Genomic DNA, 20,898 nt, shown 5'->3' on the forward strand with positions numbered 1-20,898 from the left:
AAACAAGCTTTGCCTGTGCTTCTCCTTTCATTTAACAACACATTATAGGCTGGAATTCCCCTTTAAGCTTTTAACAGCAGCACACATTTCCTCTGTAGATACTCTTTTCTGCAGACGGATCAATAATTATTTACTTTGCTTCATTAATGTGTATTTGTCTAAGCACGATTGTTTGCGTGTCATGTTAAACTTCATGGATTTTTCAATAAACATACATTTTCTTCATTCCAGGGTCATACTAAAATAGGTTGCCAAATTAGATAGGAGCAACACTAAGAGCAGTAAAATACGTGAATGATTTGTCTTTTGCTGGTAGAGCGGGAAGGGTTAAGGTGGCTGATGAACGGATCGCTGCAGTTGAACTCTTGAATTGAGCGATTGTGGAAATGTGATAAAATCTTGTGATGTGATGAGAGGAGATGTTCACACAGTACCTTGTTTTTTCACAGTGCAGCGCAGCAGGCCAGCAGCAGTTCACATTCCTCTCCTCCTCTGCTCGGCGCGCTGATCCGTCGGGGAAGACCGGAAGTGACGGCTAACTAGTCTGTCACTCAAACCCATAGCATTGTAAACCTATGGGCGCCGGGCGGATGCAGATCGGCATTTGTACTAGCGCCACAAGGCGGGTTAAAACCCCGCAAATGAAGCGCCGCGTCTGCAATCTTGTGATTGCGTTGACGTGGCGTCTTCACATAGTGCACTGTGTCCAGCGCTGCACTGTATCCGGCGCTCGTACACAGTGCACTTAAGGACTTTTTTTCATTTTTTTTTTTTAAAGGGCAATTTCCAAAAAAAAAAAATATTTTTTTTTTCATTTTTTTTTTTTTTTTTTTGTGACTGCCTGGAGGGGGGGCGGCGCCCGGGCGCCCCCTATGGACGGGCCGCCACTGTTTGTACCTCTATTTGCAGTGCCACTGTTACTAAAACCTACTATGAGGTGTAGGGCTTCCCTTTTTTGCCTTTAGGATGAGTTCACACTACAGCACAGAGCAGTTCACAGCAGGGGGTCTGAAGCTTCTCCATTCACCAGTCTAGGTCCAATTTCAGCTGAATTTTGGTTGAATTTGGACCAGTGGCGGCCCGTCCATAGGGGGCGCCCGGGCGCCGCCCCCCCTCCAGGCAGTCACAAAAAAAAAAAAAAAAAAATGAAAAAAAAAATATTTTTTTTTTTTGGAAATGGCCCTTTAAAAAAAAAAATGAAAAAAAGTCCTTAAGTGCACTGTGTACGAGCGCCGGATACAGTGCAGCGCTGGACACAGTGCACTATGTGAAGACGCCACGTCAACGCAATCACAAGATTGCAGACGCGGCGCTTCATTTGCGGGGTTTTAACCCGCCTTGTGGCGCTAGTACAAATGCCGATCTGCATCCGCCCGGCGCCCATAGGTTTACAATGCTATGGGTTTGAGTGACAGACTAGTTAGCCGTCACTTCCGGTCTTCCCCGACGGATCAGCGCGCCGAGCAGAGGAGGAGAGGAATGTGAACTGCTGCTGGCCTGCTGCGCTGCACTGTGAAAAAACAAGGTACTGTGTGAACATCTCCTCTCATCACATCACAAGATTTTATCACATTTCCACAATCGCTCAATTCAAGAGTTCAACTGCAGCGATCCGTTCATCAGCCACCTTAACCCTTCCCGCTCTACCAGCAAAAGACAAATCATTCACGTATTTTACTGCTCTTAGTGTTGCTCCTATCTAATTTGGCAACCTATTTTAGTATGACCCTGGAATGAAGAAAATGTATGTTTATTGAAAAATCCATGAAGTTTAACATGACACGCAAACAATCGTGCTTAGACAAATACACATTAATGAAGCAAAGTAAATAATTATTGATCCGTCTGCAGAAAAGAGTATCTACAGAGGAAATGTGTGCTGCTGTTAAAAGCTTAAAGGGGAATTCCAGCCTATAATGTGTTGTTAAATGAAAGGAGAAGCACAGGCAAAGCTTGTTTGGCTGTACTTCTCCTGGAGTCCTGCGGATCAAAGGGGTGCAGTTTGTTCTGCACTCCTGTGACCCGTTTTCAGCAGATAGCGGGCTGCAGCTCGCTGTCGGCTGATGCCACACAGCCATACCACCCAACATTTTGAGATAAGAAAGAGGGACACCTACTAAGCAACGCATGTAGGCATAGGACACACCCCCTGCCACATCCCCTTAAAGAGGAAGTAAACCCTGATGAGTTTACTTCCTCTTTCATTCCCCTAGTGTTAACCCCTTCCCTGCCAATGACATTTTTACAGTAAACAGTGCATTTTTATAGCACTGATTGCCGTATAAATGCCAATAGTCCCAAAAATATGTCAAGAGTGTCCGATGTGTCCGCCATAATATCGAAGTCCTGATAAAAATCGCAGATCGCCATCATTACTAGTAAAGAAGTAATAATAATAAAAATGCTATATATCTATCCCCTATTTTGTAGACGCTGTAACTTTTGTGCAAACCAATCAATATAAGCTTATTGTGATTTTTTTTTTTTTTATCAAAAATATGTAGAAGAATAAATATCGGCCTAAATTGAAAAAAAAAATAGCTTTTTTTAAAAAAAAAATTGGGTTATTTATTATAGCAAAAAGTACAAAATAATGTTTTTTTTTCAAAATTGGCACAATTTTTTTGTTTATAGCACACAAAAATAAAAACCACAGAGACGCTCAAATACCACCAAAAGAGAGTTCTATTTGTGGGGGGGAAAAAAGGACCTCAATTTTGTTTGGGTGCAGCGTCGCACGACTGCGCAATTGTCAGTTAAAGAGGAAGTAAACCCTGATGAGTTTACTTCCTCTTTCATTCCCTGCAAAGGTAAAGCATAATGGACTACTATGCATCGCATCGTATTGCATAGTAGTCCATTATGTGTCACTTACTGTACCTGACACAGGAGCCAGCGAAGTCACCGCTGTCCCCTGTAGTCCGGCGCATCCATCCTCTCGGTGGGGTCTCGCAGCTCCGCCGCTGTCATTCGGCGAAGCCGCGATGACGTCGCTCCCGCGCATGCGCACAGGAGCCGACGCGCGCGGCAACTTCGTCATTGACAACGCCGCGCTCGGTGCGCCTGTCTATGGGCAAATATCTCCTAAACCATATAGGTTTAGGAGATATCTCTTGGACCTACAGGTAAGCCTTAATCTAGGCTTACCTGTAGGCCAAAGTGTACAAATGCCGATCTGCATCCGCCCGGCGCCCATAGGTTTACAATGCTATGGGTTTGAGTGACAGACTAGTTAGCCGTCACTTCCGGTCTTCCCCTGTCGGATCAGCGCGCCGAGCGGAGGAGGAGAGGAATGTGAACTGCTGCTGGCCTGCTGCACTATGAAAAAACAAGGTTATAATTGCTGGAAATCCACAGGAGGGGGGCAGAGCTACAGGATGGATGGAGGGGGAGGCTTTACACGGGCAGCACTGACGATCAGCACTTCTATTATCTCCACTGAGTGGTTTTGCTGTGTCTCGGTTTGGCAGTCAGACCTGAATCTCTCCAAAAGCCTGTCTACTGCAGACAATGACATCTAGTATAGGCACTTGTTGGCCATTCGGAAACCAACACTCCTTCCAGTGTTTTACCCCCCCCAACACCCCAGGATAACATTACCTTTAGCAAAAATTTGCTGGCAAAGACATTTTATAAACCTTTTTTGTATTTTAGTGTAAATGTGAGATCTGGGGACTTTTTGACCCAGATCTCATATTTGAGAGGACCTGTCATGCTTTTTTCTATTACATTCCTTGTAATAGGAATAAAAGTGACACCATTTATTTTTTAAAACTGTGAAAAAAATGTTTTTTAAAGCACCTAGTCCCGACGATCTCGCGTGCATAAACGAACGCATACGTGAGTACTGCGCCCGGCCGCCCGCATATGAAAACGGCGGTCAAACCACACATGTGAGGTATCGCCGCGATCGTTAGACTGAGCTCAATAATTCTAGCCCTAGACCTCCTCTATAACTTAAAAGATGCAACCTGTAGAATTTTTTAAACGTTGCCTATGGAGATTTTTGAGGGTAAAAGTTTGACGCCATTCCATGAGCGGGCGCAATTTAGAAGCGTGACATGTTGGGTATCAATTTACTTGGCGTAACATTATCTTTCGGAATATATCTAAAAATTGGGGTAACTTTACTGTTATCTTATTTTTTTATTTAAAAAAATTTTTTTTTTTCATAATAAAGTGCGCTTGTAAGACCGTTGTGCAAATACAGTATGACAGTAAGTATTGCAATGACCGCAATTTTATTCTCTAGGGTGTTAGAAAAAAAAAAGGGAAAAAGGGGCAGCTGCCCTGGGCCCTGGCATTGTTGTATGTCCCCAAGCAGCTGACTCATACTTGCAAACTATCCCAGTTTAAATTCCCTTGTCCCTTGAGGTTTTAGTCCTGTGCTATGTCCCAATATCTCAGTGTGAAGTTCTGTTACTAAAGCTGCCCAGCCCTATTGTTGTGTACAGATAACTCACCTGCAGAGTGCAGACCCTGTGTTTACATGTAAATACAGGCATTCATATGTAAATAGCGGCGGACTGGTGGCATTGATATGTAAATAATAGAGTGGCCATTCATATGTATATCATACCAAATACAAATTTTTGCCCAGGGTCCAATCAATATTAAAGCTTTTTTATTTATTTATGTATTTATTTCTTTTTATGTAAAAGGATGAACTTCCGATGCAAAAGGCTGGACCCACAAATCTATATATGATGTGCAGGGTCCTGTGTATAATGTAGAGCCTGGTATGGTCTATAATAATAACTGATAGCTATTGTTTTTCCAAGATAAACTTCAAATTTCTGGCTGTGTTTTTCACATGGCAATATTGAATAAACATGCATCCAGAACAGCAGGAAAATGTTGTGATCAGATTGAACCTACATTATGTACCCTGTACACTAGTCCTCTGAAGTCTATTGCCACTGTATAAAAGCCAGCCAGGAACTTAGCACAGGGATGGGGGGAACCCCTTATAATGGGCACAGCAGCCAGCAGCTGTACAGGCCCGGGAACTCAGCACAGCCATGGTGGGAACCCCTCATTATGGGCACAGTGAGGCTGCAATTGATGGGCAAGGTGAGGCTGCATTTGATGAAATAGACACTTGCATTTGGCAGCACCATAATCTCTCTTTTAAACTTACCCATACTTTCATTTGACTCATAGGTATTGAACATTGTGCAATTTATTTTCAAAATGACTGAAAATTCGGTTCCATCTTTGAAACTATTTCCCTTCACAAGGCGTACAGATGAGGAAAAAATGAGGTTAAAGGAGCTTGGACCATATCAACCCAAACTGCAAATTCAGCAGAGGTCAAGTGATCGTGGTCGAGTTTACACGCGAAGCTTTTCCACCACTTCTTATAATAAATGGAGTTGGCTAGCTGGATGTGATGTGACTCATGCATATTATTGTTTTCCATGTTTGCTATTCCAAAGTCATGGCACCGACACGCTGTGGATATCAACAGGGGTTAACGACCTAAAGCATCTCACTGAAAAATGCAAGCGGCATGAAATTACCCAAAGCCATCTTGACAATGTTATGAGGCTCGAGTTTTTTGGAAAGCGTAGCATTGGTGAACAGCTAGATGCAGGCTACATAATTTCCATTAGAAGACACAATGAAGAGGTCACAAAAAATCGACACATCCTGTCTAGGATAATAGACTGTGTGAAATTTTGTGGTGCATTTGAGCTGGCTTTGCGTGGTCATGATGAGAGTGAGAGCTCCGAAAATCCTGGGATATTCCGTGGCTTGGTTGATTTTGTTGCTTCTCTTGATGGAGTTTTGAAAGAGCACCTTGAGAATGCCACTGTTTTTAAGGGCACTTCAAAAACTGTGCAGAACGAGCTGTTGGACTGTATGCTGTCTGTAGTGAAGGAGCACATTATCCAAGAAGCACAGAGCAGCAATTTCATCTCAATCCAGGCCGATGAGACCACTGATATTGCCACCCATTGCCAACTTGTGCTTGTACTGCGCTACATAGATGACAAAAACAATGTACAAGAGAGGTTTTTTGAGTTTATTTCTCTACATTCCGCTAATGCAGATTCCATTGCTACAGCACTACAAGAGCGCCTTGCTGTCATCCTTCCAGGGGATCAGAAACATAAGCTCATCTCCCAAGCATATGATGGAGCCAGCGTGATGAGGGGTGCCACTTCAGGGGTTCAAAAGAAGATTCAGGATATTTACCCAAATGCCCATTACATCCACTGCTATGCACATCAGCTCAATCTGATAATGCAACAGGCCACTTCTCAAATGCCCAAAGTGAGACTTTTTTTTCAAACCTTGGAGGATTTGCCAGCTTTTTTGCCAGATCACCCAAGCGCACAGATGTACTTGATAAAGTAGTTGCCCATAGACTACCAACATCAAGCAGTGTTAGATGGAACTTCCACAGCCGTGCCGTCCATACAGTGTTTGAGCACAGAGAGGACCTCATCCGCTGTTTTGAAACCATAAGAGACTCAGGTGATTTTGACTCAGTTACCATGAGAGAAGCAGCAGGCTTTGCCGTGCTGCTGGAGGATCAGGATTTTAAATATTTTCTTGCGCTTTTCCACAACATTATGCCGCATGTTGACCTCCTTTATGCCAAACTCCAGAAGAAGGACATAGATTCAGTCCACATTAAGGGGAGCATCCAGCAGTTCCAGCGGGACATACAGATGATCAGGTAGCAGCCGTAATCCTCCTTTTCCATGTGTTGTTGTTGTTATTATTATTATTTTTTTAATTATTATTGCTCATACATTTTGCAGAGATTCTATCCCATGCCTGGTTGACGAAAGCAGTCAAGGTGGTTCTCAACCGAAGAGGCGGGGCTCACTGAATCCAGGAGACCATAAACGCATTGCATCTGAGGTGAGTGTTTATTTGTTGCAATATTTGTCTTTTTGATAGCTCCCTTAGGCCCCTTTCACACTAACGTCCCGTTCAGGCCCGCCTGTCAGTTTTTCAGGTGGACCTGAACGGGTGCTCCATAGAGCTCTATGGAGCGTCGGATGTCAGCGGTGACATGTCCGCTGACATCCGACCCGCTCCGATCCGAAAAAGTGTAACGGAGGAAAAAGCTATTTTTCCATCCGTTTGTGGATCGGATCGGGTGACGACGGGCACTGCGGTCCGTCGTCATCCGATCTCCCATAGGGGAGAGCGGCGCTGTGACAGGTCCGTCCCTGCGCAGTGTGCAGAGACGGAGCTGTCATTTCCCTGCTCAGCGGGGATCGACGGAGTGATCCCCGCTGAGCAAACGGACATCCACGGGGCGGATCAGAACTGATCCGCCCCGTGTGAAAGGACCCTTATAGATATGAAGATTGGAAAGAAAAATATTTTTCTTACAATAGTCATATAAAAATGATGTGATCTAAAAGGATTTGTTATTCCCTCTAGTGGATAACATTAGTATTACAACCTTCATCTGTGTTAGCTGCCTGAACATCAGAAATGCATGAAACTTGACATATTTACTAAGAATGTCTTGTTGTCCAATGTCCATGTGTATGGAGTGCTGAGAAATTATGGATTCCAAACCACTGAAACTGATCTCCCTTTATAACTTTAAAGTGAACATTTTAAAATGACCAGTTTTAAGTTATGACTCCATACACATGGACAAGAAATTCTTAGTAAATATGTCAGGTTGCATGCATTTATGATGGTCAGGGAGCTAACAGAGATGACATTGACACCCCTAATTGACATCACTGCCTAATTTTTGTTTTTATCCTTCACTCTATAGGTCTGTGATACCATACTATTGCACACCATGCAACGTTTCTCCTTCACAAAACACCTTGTTAGTGCCACTTTGCTTCAAGCAGACAGGTTTGAACAGTACGCAGTGGAGTTTCCCGAGGATGCACTGAGTGAGACTTTGAAGGCCTATCCAGTTCTGAATAAAAATAAGTTAAAGACAGAGCTTGGTCTCATCTACCGCACACAAGAGTTCAAAAAGTGTAATGGTGCTTTGGACCTATTCAGGCTGTTTGTGGGCAACAATCTTGCTCATGTATTTAGAGAGACTGTGACTTTGCTAAAGATCCTCATCACCACACCCATGACCACAGCAGAAGCTGAGAGGTGCTTCTCAACCTTAAAAAGAATAAAGACTTTTCTGAGAAATAGCATGACCCAGGAAAGGCTGAATGCATTGGCCATGCTGTCAATGGAAAAGAGAGTGGTGACAGAGATGACTGACTTCAACCAGAAGGTCATTGAGAAATTTGCAAGCCAGAAAGAAAGGAGAGCAAAATTTATTTTCAAATAGTTGGACTGTTGCTAACGTGAATTTGTATTCAGTCACCTTTACTCTGAGTCTTTTTGTTGTTTGTTGTACAATAAAGTTTGTTTTCTGTTGTAAAAAAAAAATCACTGATTTGTGGTACTTTTATTGCATTCTTTAACAGTTGGTTTAAACATTGACATTTTCAATATTTTATCCAGATATATAATCTGTCCTGTGATTCTGGGGCTGTATACTCTGTCCTGTGATCTGAGCTGTATACTCGTGACACTATGGGTGGAAGGAAGTGGAATACAGGGGACGGATTAGGTGGATTACATAAGGGGCGTGGTTTGTGAGAAGTGGGAGGGGCCAAAATGATGGGCGGGGTCATGATGGGCGGGGTCTTGCGCCCCCCCATCCAAAAACTTCACCAGCCGCCACTGATTTGGACCTGAAACGGACCAAAAGACACACAGGACTACTGTGCAATTTGCACCAGAGCCGCTCCGGAGATGTGTAAACCGGCTCTATAGAGAGCCGCTCACAATCTCCTGCTATGCGAATTGGATGCAGGGAAACCAACATCCAGTTCACAATAGTGTGAACCCAGCCTTAAAGTGGTTGTAAACCCTTACAGAACACTTTGACCTACAGGTAAGCCTAGATTAAGGCTTACCCGTAGGTGCAAGAAATATCTCCTTAACCTACATGATTAAGGGGATATTTTCAAAAAAGATGGCACTGATGTCTATGGCGCAGGCGCGCCTTAGACAACGGCGAAGGCGCACTGAGTGTGCCGTTTAATGAATGGGATTGTGCCGTCACTGATGATGAATGGGATCATGCATACTAGCTCATTACGCCTTTGTCTTGCAGGGTGTTTTTTTTTTTTGTTTGTTTTTTAGAGAGGGTTTACTTCCTCTTTAAAGCGGAGTTCCACCCAAAAATGGAACTTCCGCTTTAAGGGAGGTGACCCCCTGACATGCCACATTTGGCATGTCATTTTTTTGGGGGGGAGGGTGGTACCCTCTCTTCAGTGGGTCCCAGATCCCATTTCCTCCCGGCACACCGTGGCACTGAAAGGGAGATCACCTCTCCCCCTCGGCAATCATCTGGGACATGTCACAGGTCTCAGATGGTTGCCCGGCCAGTCACTGCACACGGCATGGCTCGCACATGCGCAGTGGGTGCCTGGCTGTGAAGCCCACAGTTACAATGCCGGCACCGTGGAGAGTAGGGGGAGATGAGCGGGGCTTTGCTTCCCCACATCGCTGGGCCCTGGGACAGGTAAGTGTCTGATTATTAAAAGTCATCAGCTGCATTATTTGTAGCTGCTGACTTTTTTTTAGCAGAACTCCGCTTTAATTCATTTTTTTTTTTTTAAAACATTACTTTACACATACAACATGGTTAACAAAATAATAATTCTGTAAGTATGGTATAACCCCATGTTTAAAAAAAATATATATTTTATTTTATATATATATAGCCTGATACAGGAATTTAATCATAACCTGTGATGCAATATCTAGTATAGCTGTGAAGAGGGAAGAAGGAGAGATGACACTGCTAATTAAAGGATAGTCAGTCCTTTCAGCTCTGTAGCACTGCACCAACACTATAGGGTGAGTTTCCTCCAGGGTAGGGCAAGAAGCAGGTGGTGTGCTTCAGGCTGCAGTGTATGTCAGGACAAAATAAAGAAAAGTATATGTAGTACATGCACACTTTCCCATGCTTTATCCCCTTTAAAGAGGAAGTAAACCCTGATGGGTTTACTTCCTCTTTTTTTCCCTGCAAAGGTAAAGCATAATGGACTACTATGCATCGCATAGTAGCTCATTATGTGTCACTTACCTGACACAGGAGCCAGCGAAGTCGCCGCTGTCCCCTGTAGTCCGCCGCATCCATCTTGCTGGTGGCGTCTCGCAGCTCCGACGAATGACAGCTGTGAAGCCGCGATGACGTCACTCCCGCGCATGCGCACGGGAGTCGCGTCTCGCAGCTCCGCCGCTGCCATTCGGCGAAGCCGCGATTACGTCACTCCCGCGCATGCGCACGGGAGTCGACAAATTAGGCAAATCCATTCTTGGACTTGCCGCATTTAGTGCGCCTGCGCGCCGCTGTCTACGGCGCATGCGCCGTAGACAGCGGTGCCCATTTTCAGGCAAATATCTCCTAAACCATATAGGTTTAGGAGATATTGCTTGGACCTACAGGTAAGCCTTAATCTAGGCTTACCTGTAGGTCAAAGTGGTCTGAAAGGGTTTACTTCCTCTTTAACCTTTTTTTTTGCACACATTTTAGGCTTAAAGATTATTTAAAATCATTATATATTTTCTGAAAGCAGAGACCCTGTGGAATAAAATGGTGGTGGTTGCAATTTTTTATGTCACACAATATTTGTACTACTTTTCATCAAATCTTTATTTTCAGTAAAAAAAATACATTCAAATTAATTTTAGTGTACTCAAACAGAATATAATACCAACTTTTCTCAGTAAAATAGTCAGTAAAAAAATTGTAAACAAACTCAAACTCCCAGCTGTGTAGATCACTTCTGTTCAGTTTAGCCGTGACAGTAAAAAATAAATACACACCCATATATATATATATATATATATATATATATATATATATATGTCTACATATACAGGTATATGTGTACACACAGAAACATTTAGACCCAAATATATTTATGGTATAATTCCTAATTCTAACATTCAGTTACTTCTTCCTTTCATAAATTTTCAGAAATGCTTTTTTTAACGGAACATATTTTCCACTTGTTAAAAAATAAAGGAACATAAATTTTTTGGGGAAAAACGCATATTTTTTAGCAGTGTGATTGTGAGTATAACGCTCGGTTCACACCTATGCGAAATGCACTACAGTCCATTTAACATGGTTTCCTATGTTCACATCTACGCTTTTTTTCTTCCGCTGTGTTTTTGGAAAGGGTCAGGGACTTTTTTAAAACCAAAACGGTTAATTTTTGGTTCAAAGCTGCAGAAAAGCATGTAGTGTGTTTTTGCCACAATTTTGCCCCAATTTACAGGTTTTTAATCCACCCAACAACAAATTGGCCAAAAAAAAAAAGCATACAAAAATGCAATACGCATAAAGGAACGCAGGAAAAATGTTTAAGAAATGTGTGTGCAAAAATGCAAAATGCACAGCAAACGGCATTACAAAAATAGATTGAAAGCAAACTGCACAGGTGTGAACCAAGCCTAATAGGCTACATGTACACTAGCTTACTATGACTGTGGCTGTGGGAAAATGCAAAATGTGATAAAAATGCATTTTCCCACAGCGATTTTGCCGATTTGCGTTTTTCCACAGCCGGTGACGCAATTCTACATTGTTCAGGAGAGGGAGATTTAACCTCATCTAAATGCAGCAGCATGGACACATAGGCTTTTATGGAGTTGAATTTAGGAGCTTTGGCAAAGAAACGCCAAAAGCTCCTAAACTCAGGTTTAGGAGCTGCTAGTGTACATGAAGCCTTAATGTACATGGTACATAGTCCGGTTGAAGAAAAACACAAGTCCATCCAGTTTAACCAACATGTATCAATATAAAACAAATTTTCCCTATTTACATATATATATATATATATATATGTGAAAGAATGCAAACAAGAATGTCTAATCTTTGTACTTATACGAGTCTTATGTACAGCGAGGTTGTATATAGACGTCTTTTTGACATGTAAGAATGTGGATAGTAATTATCTGTCAAATGGCATAAGCTCAAAATCTTTTCTGAAAACCATTAGAATGCACTGATAAATAATGATTACCTGTCCTCTTGCCAGAGAGATAGACAGTACAGGTCTAATCCATCCAAAGTACATCTGTCTTGGTTCAAAAACAACCAAGCAATCAAATATCTCAGAGGATCTTTCTGCTCCATTTTCAATATTTTCAGTACTTTTTAGCATCTCGTAAGCCCCACTTATCAATGCAAATGAAATAATTGTTAATGTAGAACTAAAGGCAAAATAAAAAATGACATATATGAGGCAGCTTGTCACTACAACAAAAGTGGCAGTTAGAGTTGAGACAAACCATTTACCACTGATGACAAGGGTGCTTACATTGGTCATTTTCAGTTCATGTCAACATTTATCTAAAAGGGGAAAAACTGTTGTTATAACTGCTTAAAAAGTGTTAGCTGGAATAAACCTTAGTTATGTAAAGTCCAATTAAATCTCCTAGGCCATTCCAGACAGTGCTGCTGTCCAAGGATGAGTCCAGTGCTCCTCCATAGATATTGTAGCCACCCTAGGACAAGTAGTATGTTACCTACTGGATCACCAGGTGAAAATAAAGGAAAAAAGCAGCTACCACATTTAGGGCCGGTTCACACAGCAGGCGAGGCGAGGCGACTCCGACTTGCCTCGCCGCGACCTGCCGCGGCCTCAGCGGCGACTTGCAAATGACTTCTGTATAGAAGTCAATGCAAGTCGCCCCGAGGTCGCCCAAAAGTAGTACAGGAACCTTTTTTCTGAGTCGGAGCGACTCGAGTCGCTCCTCTCAGAACGGTTCCATTGTACAGAACGGGGGCGACTTGCGAGTGCGAGGCGAGGCGAGTCGTGTCGCCTCGCATCGCCCGCTGTGTGAACCGGCTCTTAAGGATTGGAAAGCCGCAATTTGTGGCTTTAATACAACTTTGACCTAGTAACTGTTACCGGCTTCATGGATTAGTTCTGGTACCAGGTTCATTTTGCTTCCTCATGATTAAGACTTTCCCTCTGGGAGCTTCCACTTCAGTTGCATTACTAGGAACCTGGACATTTGCTGGTTTGTCCAACTTACTTTGTGGCCAAAGGCCTTGCAAAGGTATTGCAGTCATATCCTTATTGCATTGGTATGTTTCTTCACCGGAGTTGTGCTTTTTCTCCAAGTTACGTGCAAGGACAGCAGTTGCATCTTTTCTGATAATATCCTGTGTATTTGTATATGTGGTATTTTTTTGCACTACAGTGTCACTTTCGGTAATGGTCAATTCTTGCTTGTCTGCTTTTTGATTATTTAGTTTAACATTGATCCTGTTTCTGTTTCTTTCACCTTGCACTTGATTCTTGTGGTGGTTAGAGCTGCCTTTGTAGTTGTCATCTTGGGATATTGCTGCTGTGGTTTTGGCGGTATGCACTGGGAAATGCTGTGTGTTTCTATCACTTAAGTCTTGTGTACTGGAATGGGTTTCTTTTGTTTTTGAACCTTGGGTATCGGTCAAACTGATTTCCATCTGTTTTCCATGTGGAACATAAGGTGAATCCATAACCATAGGCTTACGTTGCCGGGGAAGGTTGGGTATATATTTTTCATTATTATGAGCAGCTTTATTTGCATGTTGCCTTTTTTGGTCATCTTTGACCTTCTGCTCATTCTGTCCAGGTAAGCCACCAATAAGTAGTTCAGCGGGACGCTTGGTTGGCTCTAGTCTTTGCTGCGACTTCATGTTACCATGTTGTAAAGCAGTTAGAGAAGCTGAAAAAACATCCGAGTCCAAAGCCCCCGCTATATCCTCTTCTTGCCAGCTATGGGGCACCAATTTCTCAGGGATAGCAGATGATGAAGAGGAAACAGAAGAATAAACTGTTGACACTGAATACAAGGGAACTGGATTGTTGTTATCACCTTGAATACCATTCTTTTCTCTCCCTACTTTAGGAGACTCAGATGAAAATATATTAGAAGCTGGCTTCAAGAGTGTTATGTCTTCACTTGATCTTCCAACGAGTTTTTCTTTACAGTCAGTTTCATCTCCGTAGTATTTATTTTTAATCCATATACTGCAAGCACACAGAAAAAGGACAGCTGAAAAGAACACAACACAGCCACCTCCCAGGATCCCTAGTCCAACGGTGCCAAAGGGATTCAGATATCCAATTGTAATTAGCACAATGGCTGCTGCGAATAACATGGTTGAAACAATGCCGACGAGTGCTATGAGGATGTGTTTCACCCGTATCCTGCTCTTGCTGACCCTTGTAGTTGCCATGAGTAGAGTATGTCACCTTGTCCTTTATGTTGCGGCTGTAAAACACTTTTCGTTATATGTTAAACAAGACAGCAACCTGAGCCACCGTCTGATTCTCCGCTATCTCCTCCCACAGTATGTAAATAAGTCTAAATGAAGATCAGGAAGGTCAGTACAAGCAAAACAAGAAAAACAACTTGTTGGAATGCCTTAATTTCACTGATGACTACATTCTTACTGTATTACAGTTTTTTTCAATATCTCTGAAGTATTCTAGCAGACAACCTAGTCTGGCTGCCCTCTACCTAAGGCGTAATTCTGTTTCACGCATACCTTTCGCTTTATGATTAGGAATCAGAAAATAAGGCTGGCCATACATGGTGCAGATTTCTTTCCTGCAACCACAGGTTACAGGAAAGAAATTCTGACAATGCCGACAGGGGAATCAGCATTTGTCTTCTCCCAGTGGGGGGGGGGCAGACTGGGGAAGCCATCCCCGCTGGAAGAAGACCGTGATTATTGCTGGCGCTATAGCAGTGGCTTGTGATAACTGGAAACAAATCTGGCAGGCTGGTTGTACCCAAGTTGATTGATCGATCAACACACACTAGTGAGCCAACAGTGGCTCTATAATAGCTTAAATAACGAAACTTCACCTAGTCCAGTATCTTCTGTATACATAAATCAGTGATGGTCAACTTAGGGTCATTATAGGGGTCCCTAATAACAGCCCCCAACATGTCTAGACGGATGTACATTAGCTTAGGAAAAAAAAATTGTGTTGCAAAAATGTGTGGTAAAATTATTTTTCCAGTACATTACTCGGTATGTGCGTTGTATTGCCACTAATTCTGAAAAGCACTACAATGCAAAAAGTCATGTGCAATTTTTAGTGTTTTAAGGGGCTCTGGCAACCCATTTAAAATGAATGAGCTGCTTTGAAGTGATTGTAAACCTCAGACATGAAATATGAACAAAGCACATCTATAGTGTGTACTTGTCTTGGTTAACGGCACTAAGTGTAATTTCTGTCTGACAGGACTGGAGGGTTATGGAAAGATAGATCACCTGCTCACAGCCCTCAGGCTGATAAATAGTAGAAGTAATAGAGTGGCAATAAAATGAATCAATGAAAAACGTAAATGCCAGAAAAATCTGCTCTAGGCCTGGTTCAGACTAGTGAGATTTTAAATGCTACTTGAGTGGCCCAAAATCGCATGACAATGGAAATCACATTGTTTTCAGTTGTGGTTGTTCACACCAATGTGTCTGAGCACGGAGTGATTTTGACAAAGGTTCCTGTGCTACTTTGTAGACTTCAATGGAAATTGCATGTAAATGCGATCCTGATGCTATTTGGATTTATTTTTTTAACCCTCAACTCTCCTTCCAGGCAAATTGATGGACCTTCAAAAGTAGTACCTCTAGTAGTAGTATTTGCGTCAAAAAAACCTCAAGCCACGAAAGCGTGTCAAAATTGGCAAGAAGTCGCACTACATAAGCGCACTTGAAATCAAATCAAAATAACTTGCACTAGCGTAAACCAGACCTAATTAGTGTTTCTGGGGTGAATCTGCCTCCTTTATCAGGGCTACAGAAGGAGAATAAATACAAAAAATAAGTGCGCATACAATCAAGTCAAAAAGACAAACAGGACACTAGCAAAAGATGGCTTGAAAAACTGCAAAAAAAGTAAGTTACAGTACTTTAATATAACTGTATATAATATTAATGTTTAAAAAATATATCACAGTGCTAAAATAACACAAAAAGGCATGGCGTTTAAGGAACGCCAAAACTTTTTTCTAGAGCAGCCCCCCTCCCAGTCCCTCCCAGTCCCTCCCAAAGGCATATCCGGCTGTATTTTATGCTTTTCATTTTATACTTAGCTTTACCAGATATGTTCAGCCAAGCCATGTGAGTGCAGATTAACATACTACTCATGGGGCCTTGATGAACTGCACTCACAGGATGTCTTCATTTTTTCCAGTTTGAATAACATCCAGTGTTATTCAACCCAGAAATTGAGGACATCTAGTGGTGTAAAGGAATTACTGTGGGTACTTTGCTAGAGGGGAGGAGAGTATAGCAGCCAGAGCTGCATATTTAACCCCTCCTGGAGGACCATTAACATCAGGGCCAGATTAAGAACATCATGGGCCTGGTGCTGAGGATTCTGGTGGGGCTTTTTATAAAAAAATATATATATATTTTTTTGTTATAACAAATTCAATTAAATAGAGAGAGGGAGGATGAGAGAAAGAGAGAGAGAGAGAGAGAGAGAGAGAGAGAGAGAGAGAGAGAGAGAGAGAGAGAGAGGATGCACATGAGCATGCGTGGGAGTGACATCAACGCAGCCCGAGCAACGCAAGTGACTGAAGGCTCAGAACCTGGAAGAAAGACTGGGTGAAGATGGAAGTGCCTGGGACCCGCCAGATTAATCACAGCACAGTGCTAGAGGGCTCAGTCTGACAGGTAAGTGTACCCTAATGTGCTAATATGCTGTGCATACTTGTACATTATGGCATAACCTACCTCAGGGCCTCTAAAAAGTAGTAATGTTAGTGAAATTTACTACTGCTTTAATATCACAGTATCCCAGGAGCCTCTCATGGGGTCCCCTACTGACCCGGTGGCCCAAGTGCATAGTTGCCAAACATTTCAAAAATATTTTCAGGGACACCAGTGGTATATTTAGAGTAGCTGGCATCCCCTATGTTCCTCTATACATTACAATAGTAATCATAAAATGAAATGAGTACTAATAATGGGAAGAACAGATATGAGGACTGAGAAGATTTCCTTTAGTTGAACTAACAAAAGTGTGCCCATTCTAGAGCTGGTAACATTAAGGATATTAAATACATTTTTAAATAACTGTTTTTGTGGGCAAGAGGCATAGGGGAGGAGTATGGATAGTATAAAAGTGGAAAATAGGTGCAGGTGAGGGAGAAAAATGTGGCAGGTATAACAGTGGACACTATGTACAGGAGAGGAGGGTGGACAGTTGACAGTGGCCACTATGTACAGGAGAGGAGTTGGGAGGATATGACAATGCATAGTATGTACAGGAGAGGCTTGTGGAGGGTATGACAGTGGACATTATGTACAGGAGAGGAGTGTGGAGGATATGATGGTGACAGTATGTACAGGAGAGGAGTGTAGACGGTATAAGACTGAGCAGTATGCAGACGACAGGAATTTGGAGGGTATGACAGTGGGCGGTATGTACAAGAGAGAAGTGTGGAGGGGATTACAGTGGGCACTATGTACAAGAGAGGAGTGTGAAGGGGATGACAGTGGGCAGTATGTACAGGAGAGGAGTGTAGAGGGTATGATGGTGGCGGTATGTACAGGAGAGGAGTGTGGAAAGTATTATGGGGCAGTGTTAGGAACCTGATGATGAGCCTGACTTGGTAGGAGAAGACGTCTCTTATGACTCTGGTTCAGGGGCCACTGGTCCCATGAGCAAAGTGGGGTAGGAGTGTCTGAGCGGGTTGCAGCAGCTGACGAGAGCAGGATGAAGGTCCTCCAGGAAAGCTGGAACTGCAGGAGATGACTGAAGTGACAGCGGATCAGCGACCAGAGAACCGGCGGATGCCAGAGCGGCGGCTACAGGACCTGGATAGGTTACAGCACACTCGGAGGCAGAAGAATAGTCAGGCAAGCCGGGTCAATCAGGTAGACGAGCAGGCAGATACAGCAGGCTGGAGCAAGATCAGGTGGCAGGCAGGGTTCGGCAACAGAGATCAGGCAGAAAGTCCAAAGCAGGGTCAGGCAAGCCGAGATCGGGGCAGGAGAGATCAGAATAGTCAGATAGGAGCCGGGTCAGTAATCACAGGATCAAATAAGCAGGATTCAAGAACTAGGGTTCAAGCTGCAGACGAACAGCGCCCCACAAGTGTAGCTGCAATTCTCTTAAAGGGCCAAACGGTGCTAGTGCGAATACGTGCGGGCCCATTGCGCGCGCACCCGCACCCATTGCGCACCGGCGCACACACACGCGCCAATGTGCAGATCGTCCGTATTCGCACATCCTATGGTGGTGGGTCCCTGACAGGCAGTATGTACAGGAGGAGTGTGGAGAGAGACAGTTGGCAGTATGTACAGGATAGGAGTATGGAGGGAATGATGGGGGTAGTATGTACAGAAGAGGAGTGTGGAGGGTATGACAGTGGGTGGTATGTACAGAAGAGAAGTGTGGTGGGTATGACAGTGGGCAGTATGTACAGGAGAGGAGTGTGGAGGGGATTGCAGTGGGCAGTATGTACAGGAAAGGAGTGTGGAGGGTATGATGGGGGCAGTATGTACAGGAGAGGTGTGTGGAGAGAAAGACAATTAGCACTATGTACAGGAGGGGAGTGTGGAGGGTATGACAGTGGGCGGTATGTACAGAAGAGGAGTGTGGTGGGTATGACAGTGGGCAGTATGTACAGGAGAGGAGTGTGGAGGGGATTGCAGTGGGCAGTATGTACAGGAAAGGAGTGTGGAGGGTATGATGGGGGCAGTATGTACAGGAGAGGTGTGTGGAAAGTATTATTGCGGCAGTATGTACAGGAGAGGAGTGTGGAGAGAAAGACAATTAGCACTATGTACAGGAGGGGAGTGTGGAGGGTATGATGGGGATAGTATGTACAGGAGAGGAGTGTAGAGATTATGACAGTGGGCGGTATATACAGGAGAGGAGTGTGGTGGGTATGATAGTGGACAGTATGTACAGGAGAGGAGTGTGGAGGATATGATGGGGGCAGTATGTACAGGAGAGGAGTGTGGACAGTATGAAAGTGAGCAGTATGCACAGGAGAGGAGTTTGGAGGGTATGACAGTGGGCAGTATGTATAAGAGAGGGTTTTGGAGGGGATGACAGTGGGCACTATGTAGAAGAGAGGAGTGTGGATGGTATAAGAGAAGGCAGGGTGCACAGGAGAGGAGTGTGGAGGGTATGACAGCAGGCAATATGCACAGGAGAGGAGTGTGGTGGGTATAACAGTGGGCAGTATGCACATGAGAGAAATGTGGAGGGTATGACAGTGGGCACAATGTAGAGGAGAGAAGTGTAAGACAGTGGACAGTATGCATAGAAAAGGAGTGTGGAGGGTATGACAGCGGGCATTATGTACAGGAGAGAAAAGTGTATGACAGTGAGAAGTATGTACAGGAAAGGCGTGTGGAGGGTATGACAGTGGGCTGTATGTACAGGAGAGAAAGATATGACAGTGAACATTATGTACAGGAGTGGAGTGTGGAGGATATGACAGTGAGCAGTATGTACAGGAGACGAGTGGGAAGGGTATGAAAGTGGGCACTATGTACAGGAGAGAAGTGTATGACTGTGAGAAGTATGTACAGGAGAGGAGTGTGGAGGGTATGACAGTGGGCAGTATGTACAGGGGAGAAGGGTGAAGGGTATGACAGTAGGCAGCATGTACAGGAGAGAAGAGTGGAGGGTATGACAGTGGGCAGTATATACAGGAGAGAAGTGTGGAGGGTATGACAGTGAGCAGTATGTACAGGAGACGAGTGTGGCGGGTATGAAAGTGGGCACTATGTACAGGAGAGAAGTGTGTGATAGTGGGCAGTATGTACAGGAGAAGATTGTGGAGGGTATGACAGCGGGCACTATGTTCAGGAGAGGAGTGTGGCGGATATGACAGTGGGCATTATGTACAGGAGTGGAGTGTGGAGGGTGTGACAGTGGGCAGTATGTACAGGAGAGAAGGGTGGAGGGTATGACAGTAGACAGCATGTACAGGAGAGAAGAGTGGAGGGTATGACAGTGGGCAGTATGTACAGGAGAGGAGTGTGGAGGGTATGGCAGTGAGCAGTATGTACAGGAGGTGAGTGTGGAGGGTATGAAAGTGGGCACTATGTACAGCAGAGGAGCGTGTCGGATATGACAATGGGCATTATGTAAAGGAGAGGAGTGTGGAGGGTATGACAGTGGGCAGTATGTACAGGAGAGAAAGGTGGAGGGTATGACAGTAGGCAGCATGTACAGGAGAGAAGAGTGGAGGGTATGAGAGTGAGCAGTATGTACAGGAGGGGAGTGTGGAGGGTATGAAAGTGGGCACTATGTACAGGAGAGAAGTGTGTGACAGTGGGCAGTATGTACAGGAGAAGATTGTGGAGGGTATGACAGTGGGCACTATGTACAGGAAAGAAGTGTATGACAGTGGGTAGTATGCACAGGAAAGGAATGTGGAGGGTATGACAGTGGGCGCTATGTACAGGACAGGAGAGAGGTGTATGACAGCGGGCACTATGTATAGGCGAAAAGTGTGGAGGGTATGACAGAGGGCAGGATGTACAGTAGAGGAGTGTGGAGTGTATGACAGCTGGCACTAAGTATGGGTGAGGAGGATGAAGGAATCTGGGAAGAATAAATGTAAAGGTTTGTGGAAGGATGTTTAGGGACTGCGTAGTGGTTAAGCGGGCCATACATACAGCCAATTAAGCAGAGACCAGCCATAGTCAATCTATGTATGGGCAAGCTGGTTGTACACAAGTCAATCTATTAATCAACTTGAATACGACCAGCCTGTCAGGTTTTTCCCAAAACAATCAGTGGTGCCAGCTATAGTTAGCAACACTGATGATTGTATTCTGTAGGTAGGGAAGGCTCCCCACTGGCAGAACACAATAACACTGCGGGAGTGATTCCCCCATCT

The 20,898-nt window shown here is 43.9% G+C and overlaps 1 protein-coding gene across 2 annotated transcripts; it reads left to right on the top strand.

The window, feature by feature from the left end:
* The first annotated feature begins 5,151 nt into the window (after positions 1-5,151).
* Positions 5,152-8,681, top strand: LOC143974176 (uncharacterized). Of its 2 annotated transcripts, none has more exons than XM_077475308.1 (3): positions 5,152-6,688; positions 6,774-6,876; positions 7,757-8,681. In XM_077475308.1, exons 1-3 carry the CDS (start codon positions 6,504-6,506, stop codon positions 8,282-8,284), a joined length of 816 nt encoding a protein of 271 aa, XP_077331434.1. In that variant the 5' UTR covers positions 5,152-6,503; the 3' UTR covers positions 8,285-8,681. Both variants share the same exon structure in this region; 1 of them encodes a protein (XP_077331434.1).
* Positions 8,682-20,898: the final 12,217 nt, after the last annotated feature.

Source organism: Lithobates pipiens, unplaced genomic scaffold (assembly GCF_037356315.1).
Source record: "Lithobates pipiens isolate NorthernLeopardFrog02 unplaced genomic scaffold, aLitPip1_a1.2 Scaffold_13, whole genome shotgun sequence".
NCBI classification, from domain to species: domain Eukaryota; kingdom Metazoa; phylum Chordata; class Amphibia; order Anura; family Ranidae; genus Lithobates; species Lithobates pipiens.